General features: G+C 32.3%; 1 protein-coding gene across 1 annotated transcript; it reads left to right on the top strand.

Annotated features, from left to right (window-relative positions):
* The first annotated feature begins 4074 nt into the window (after positions 1-4074).
* LOC108458044 (transmembrane emp24 domain-containing protein p24delta3-like) lies at positions 4075-6365 on the top strand. The gene is made up of 4 exons (XM_017757283.2): positions 4075-4455; positions 5138-5350; positions 5847-5923; positions 6024-6365. Exons 1-4 carry the CDS (start codon positions 4228-4230, stop codon positions 6166-6168), a joined length of 663 nt encoding a protein of 220 aa, XP_017612772.1. The 5' UTR covers positions 4075-4227; the 3' UTR covers positions 6169-6365.
* The last annotated feature ends 428 nt before the right edge of the window (positions 6366-6793 follow it).

Here is a 6793-nt window from a genome sequence, read left to right as displayed (position 1 = left end):
TTAAGTAATTGTGAATTATCGGCAAGATGCTTATGGATATAATTGTAATTACTAGAGCCTAACTGTATATGTTCGATTAGACTGCATTTGAATCAGAAGAAAATTCTACAATTTTGGAAATAATTTAATTGATTCGATTTCTTTGATATGGAATTAAATTAGGTGGTCGTGAGAATAGTTCAACTAGAGAATTTGATTAAAAAATTTTCTTGAAAAATTAATTTGGAAAATCTAAGTGATTTTTGGAAAAATTAATTTTGATCAAGTAAATTTAAATTAATTAAAATTAATATGATATTTTTGAAAATTAATTTTGAAGTCAGACAATTAACTAAATGGGTAATTGAACTTGAAAATTGGACGTGAGATCATACATTGGGTCAGGGAGCCCAAAACCAAGATCAAAACCTAAAAACTGATCAAATCAAGCCCAGTTTCACATACCGGGCTAGCAATCTAACCAGTGGTTAGATCTGATCGGTCGCGTCATCATTGACTCGGACTGTATTGGTAGCAAAAGAACTGACTTGGAGTGCCATAAGAGTGTTGTACCTGCATCACAGAAACGACGGTGTCAGTGTAATGGCCTAAATTCAAGGTTATCGGAACAATGGTTTCGTAACCATAGATCCGATTTAAAGAAAAATTTATTTTAATATTTTTGCTTGAAAATTTATATGATAGGAAAATCGTATGAAAATATTGATAGGAAAATTTTATCGATTTAGTGATTAGTTCGAAAAAGAAATTATTGAAGAAATTGGGTAAAATAAGGTATCGGGACCTCTATCTCGTAAAACCGAGTCAAAAATAATTTTATAAATATTTATGAAATGTTAATAATGTGTTATTAAAATTTCGTTAGGAAATTTTAATGTTTGGGTAGTCAATTAAATGAAAAGGACTGAATTGTAATAGGTGTAAAAGTTGCTAGAGTGATTAAATAGCTTACTAGTCTAATGAGAAAGGATTTAAAAGGTAATTAGACCCAAAAGTTATTTGGGCTGGCCGGCAAGGGTATGCAATCAGCAGAAAAATTGATAAATTAAGGGTAAAATTGGAATATTGCAAAATTAACTAAATAAAACTAGGACTAAATAGGAAATATCTAGATTTCTCTTCATTTCTCTTCAATTCCAGCAGCTAAAAACGCCATAGGAGGGTTCTCTAAGCTGGTATTTCATAATTTTTGCACCAAATCCAGAAGATTCAAATACGAAGCTAGATCGAGGAAAGGAAAAAGTTCGGGATTAATAGATTTTTACTGTTTACAATCAAGTATCAAGGTAAGTTCGTGTAACTTGAATTATATTCTTAAATTACTTGAGATTGTATGTTTTTGATATGAATATGATTTGAATGTTCATTGTATGAAAATTTATGAAACATTGATATATTTGATAAAATGGGAAGAAATCCCGTTTGAATGAAAGGAAAATTCGATGGATTTCTGAAAAGGAATTGACGGTAAAAAGGATCTAGCCCGGACGGGTGATCCTATCCTGATATAGCCCTCCGAAGAATATGTGTAAAATGGATTTAGCCCGGACGGTAATCCGAATTAGGGTCTGAATTTAGCTTTGACTGGTAATTCAGATCCAAGCTCATTAGAGTAATTGTCGTTGCGGGATTTAGCCTTGGACCGTAATTCGACAATACTCTATGAGTTTATATTGCAGGGGATTTAGCCTGGACTGGTAATCCCGCTGCAAGGTTGAGGTTCACGGGAGTGTGCTCTCTGAAATGGAAATGTGCGCACATGAATATGAATTGACGGACTTGGAATTGTACACTAAAAGTGTACCTCTGAAAATCCATTGAAATTTCGATAAATTCAACGGGATAAATATGAAAATAATAAGGAATGAAAATCATGGTATTGATGAGTACATCAATCATGGTATATATATATATATATTATTGATACATGGAAATTATTGTACTAACTTGAATGTTGAGTTTGTGCATGTTAGGGTAATAATGCATTGAATGGATATATGAATGTTTATTATATTGTATTGAAAATATTAGGTAAGTATAATTCTTGTTACATGAGCTTACTAAGCACAAAGTGCTTACCCGCTTCCTTTTTCCCTGCTTTTGTAGTGTTAAGAGCTCGGAGGTCGGATTTGGTGGAGACACATCACATTTATCAACCTCGTGATTTCGGTATATAAAGAAACTTTATTTTGGAAATCAATGGCATGTATAAGCTAACAAAGTAAATGTTAACGTGAAATGAATGTAAAGTTAGCCATTAGTATGGTTAACAAACACAGTTATAGATATGTGATGACGTTATTTTATATAAATGCATGAATCTATCATAAAAATATGTTGAATTGATTTGGTTGATGTGGATTGGTCTCGATTTAATATTACGGGAAGGTTAGATATTTATAAAAGGGCTATATTGAATATAAAAAAAAAATTAATTCGTAAACTCCGGTAATGCCTCGTACCTTATTCCGGCAATGAATACGGGTAGGGGTATTACAGTCAGCAGCTGCAACAACAGCATCTCGATGGTCAACTGTAGTTGGCCTTCGGTGGTTGAGTAGTGTAAGAGTTACACTCCTACTAGAACTCTACAAGGGAATTTTATTTTAAATTAACTATTCCAAAAATAATACTATTTTAATAGTTTAATATTAAATTAAATTAAATGTTTATTTATAAATATTACATTAATTTAATATTAAAGTGATTAAGTTTAATTATAATTAAACTATCTAAACTTTCTCTATATAAATAGAGCATTGGGTCATTATTTTATATACAACAAAATTGTAGAGAGAAAATTCTCTAAAAGATTATTTCGGATAATTTATAGAGATATTTTTCTTATTTACAATTTAACCTAAAAGTTTAGAGAAATTATAAAATTACCCCACTAGTAATTTTTTTAAAAAATTTGATTCAAGCGAGCCCACATTTGTCAGGTACAATTTTGATTGAGTGTTTATTATTTTAGATATCACAGTCAAGATCTTGTTTTGGAAAAAAAAATTAAAACTCTCTTATCTCTAAATTTATTTTTCGCTACATTTTTCAAACTGATTTTTCCAACACTTCTCATCAAAAACCATTACAACAGAGTAGGATAATCTGTTTGGGATAAACCTGATTAATCAACGAATAAGTAAAATAAAAAAAATTGAAAAGAGTGAATACAAATATTTTACTCTGAAAATTTGTAAAAGCTAATACCTAAATGTATAATGGGTTATATTTTTAGGGTGAAAAAGAATCTATTTTAGGCTAAATTCGTAGGTCAAATAATATTAAAATAACCTACACTAACTAGAGTTCAACTAAGATAAATAATCAGAATTTCACTGGAAGAAGAAAACTGAGAAAATTGCATAACATGTTGCCTCGTTGTGACGTGGTTGCTGCCTCATTGGGATGCCTTTCATTGGGTCATTGGGACGTCAATGGTCGCGTTGTCGAGACGACACCTCTTCCTCGTCGGGATGTCAACTTTGTTTTGAAAAAAAAATGTGAGGTATAATCCACATAATCCTTTTAATTCATTGGCGTGGTATGCTTCTCTCTTATATACAAGTGATTTACTTACTTTATATAAAAATTTATTTATTTTACGTAATTTTTATACAATTAATATCTTAGCAACTTAATCGAATGTAAACAACCAAAATGGTTAAAATTTAATAGATTAAGTTTGGATAGTTCTGATTCAAATTTTGGCCTAGTATAATATATAATATCGAAACTTGACGAATTAAATTAAATTTACGAAAATATATTGAGTTAACTTAAATTGTTTCGATAGCAGATAATAGCATTTAATTCGAATTTGGATTTAGATAACAACATTCTAATAATTTACTAATAATAAATTAATTCAAAAAAATTTATAGATTTAGATTCAGATAATTCAAAAAATAAAAATATCCGACTTCATACTTTTCATAACCCTAAGGATGGGCATACTTTTTCATTGGCCCAAAACTTATATCTGGTTCTCCACTAAACCAGCCAAAAGAACCGGGCCTGTGAGCTGAGCCGCCCACAATTGCATAGCTATTTAATTAACTCTCATAAATAGTCAAAGTTTTTTCTTTAATTTTCCTTTAAAGGAAAGAAAACCTGAAGCTTAGCCTCGTTGTCTCTTAGTTCGTGCTCTCAGATACACAGATCCAAATTATTCCTTCGTCAAACACCCTTTCTCCGGTCTTCTCACGGCCAAAATTTTAAACAGCGATGTCGGGAAATGCTAAATTGCGGCGGTCGGTGATGTTCCAGGCGGTGCTATTAGTGGTATTGATGTTAGCTTCGAGTAATGCTCCGGTCGGTGACGCCATATGGTTGAACGTTCCTCCGACTGGCACTAAGTGTGTTTCGGAGGAAATCCAGAGCAACGTCGTCGTTTTGTCTGACTACGTCGTTGTTTCCGACGATCACGGTCACGTCCCTACCATTTCGGCCAAGGTTCGTTTCCGCTTTTGCCCTTCTGCTTTTTTTTTTTTTCCTAATTTTTAATTTCGATCTGTTAGGACAAGATTGTTAGGGTTTTGACTTGCTTTATTTATTTCTTTATTTTGATGAATAAATGGAGAAAATTAATGAAAAATTTTGAACTTGGATGTTATTTGAAAATTTAAATGAAATAAGGTACAATGGTTAGATTTGTTATTGTTGACCTCGAAATAGCCTGTTTTCGATGTAGATTCAGAAAGTATTTTATTTGAGGGGAAACTATCGACCGTTTTAGCTGTAATATTTTTAGGTATAAACTGAAGAATTAGGACTTTATGGAATCCAATGGAATTTAGATTGAACTGTTGACTTGAACCCTCTTAAGTTAATATTTGTAGAATCACCATAGGATTTTAGAAGAATGGGAATCTAAGGATGAAATTGTAAATGTAATGAACCCAACATTGAAATTATCCCTAAATTTTCTCAAATTTGCTCTTTATCCCTAGATTTACCCCATAGGATATATTGTACCATGTGTTTGAACTGACATTAGATTACCGTTGTCTCGTTGTTTTATCTTTTTAATATATTTTGCGTCTCTGAAAAGGAAACTCTAAAGCCCCAATGGTGACGTATATTGAAGCATAATTTACTTTTCGCAAGCTTCTAACACTTGATTTGTATTCTATAGGTGACATCCCCTTATGGGAACAATCTTCATCACAAGGAGAATGTGACACATGGTCAATTCGCATTCACTACTCAGGAGGCTGGCAATTACTTAGCATGTTTCTGGACAGACAGCCATACTCGTGGGGCCGGAGAAGTTAGTGTCAACATTGAATGGAAAACTGGTATTGCAGCTAAAGACTGGGAGTCAGTGGCCAGAAAAGAAAAAATTGAGGTATTTCCTTTTTCCTCCATCAATCATGTTTGGATTTAGAGAGAACCATGGATGTTACTACTCTTATTCCTAGTGCAGAGTAAATGTTGGTGTCAAATGATTTTTTAGATTGGCCTACTTAGGATTTTTTTTGCTGCTGCTGGTATAAAGATGATTTATTTTGTTGCTGAACTTCCAGTTTTCATAAACCCATAGGTGTAACAATCGACTTTTGCTCAAAAAGAATCAATATCCTTTTGCTTTGCAAAGTTTGTGAGGTAGGCTGAGTAAATGATCATATGGGTGTGGAAAGCTTGGAACTTCATATTTTTTAGCCAAACTTTTTGAATGATCTTGGAATTCATTTGATAAGTTTTTATGGTTTCCACTTAACATAACGTGGTTTGTGAAAAAGGTAAACGAATTGGTTTCTATACGCTTCCTCTTTTGTGTGTTTCATTGTGCTTATTTATACGCTTCCTCTTTTGTGTGTTTCATTGTGCTTATTTACATATAGGGTGTTGAGCTAGAGCTGAGGAAACTTGAAGGAGCGGTGGAGGCCATTCACGAGAATTTACTCTATCTGAGGGACAGGTAATCATTAATAATTTCTTTTTAGGGCTTGTTCAAACTTTAGGCTTTTCTTTAAGGTAAGCTAACATCCTCCGTTTATCCCATCCTTATCGGTCCACAGAGAAGCAGAAATGAGGACAACGAGTGAAAACACAAACGCTAGAGTCGCGTGGTTCAGTATCATGTCTTTGGGTATTTGCATCGTGGTGTCAGGTTCACAAATTTGGTACTTGAAGTGTTACTTCCAAAAGAAGAAGCTTATCTAAAGTCCTAAACTCGCTGATTGGTAGACAAGAAAATTCGGAAACTTGTTTTCTTTTTCTTTTTCATGTATGTTTTACAGAGGAAAGTTTTGATACCCCATTCAGAGGGTATTGTTAACATTTACCATACTAAGAGAATTGTTTTAGTTTCTTGACACTTAAGTTAATGCTTGATCCGAGTTTATAAGTACTACTAAAAATGCCTTTAATGGTTAGTTTATAATTTTACTATAAATACCTTTAATGGTTGGCTTGCAACTAGGGTTTTAATTCGAGTTTGAGTTGTTGCAAGTTTGAGCTCGTTTCAATTCGAAATAAAAATTGAATTGCTCAAATTTGATGGACCATCCATATTAGTCATTAAACTTGATAGTTTTTCTCTAGTTTTGGTTTATGCGATGATGATGATCTTTTCAGGTAATATCATATTATCACATAAAAAAAAATTAGTGAGTCTCACGTTACATGGATCAAAATGAAGAAAATTGTCTAAGTTCATTAAAATTAATGTTGACCAGAAAAAATTCAAGGATTAAGCAAAAGATGACAAATTTAAGAATTAAATGTTGCTTTTATTTTTTTATTTTAAAACTTTTATAAAATTATATTGACAATGAAAGCAATTTTA

Source organism: Gossypium arboreum, chromosome 4 (genome assembly GCF_025698485.1).
Source record: "Gossypium arboreum isolate Shixiya-1 chromosome 4, ASM2569848v2, whole genome shotgun sequence".
NCBI classification, from domain to species: Eukaryota; Viridiplantae; Streptophyta; class Magnoliopsida; order Malvales; family Malvaceae; genus Gossypium; species Gossypium arboreum.
The sequence above is the reverse complement of the archived record's forward strand: the minus strand, read 5'-3'. Positions and strand labels throughout refer to the sequence as shown.

What these genes read in the sequence shown, in the direction of transcription:
- LOC108458044 (XM_017757283.2), top strand. Translation starts at nt 4,228, where the DNA reads ATGTCGGGAAATGCTAAATTGCGGCGGTCGGTGATGTTCCAGGCGGTG. An exon ending in CCAGAAAAGAAAAAATTGAG is followed by an intron (nt 5,351 to 5,846) that starts GTATTTCCTTTT and finishes ATTTACATATAG; the next exon opens with GGTGTTGAGCTAGAGCTGAG. An exon ending in TTACTCTATCTGAGGGACAG is followed by an intron (nt 5,924 to 6,023) that starts GTAATCATTAAT and finishes ATCGGTCCACAG; the next exon opens with AGAAGCAGAAATGAGGACAA.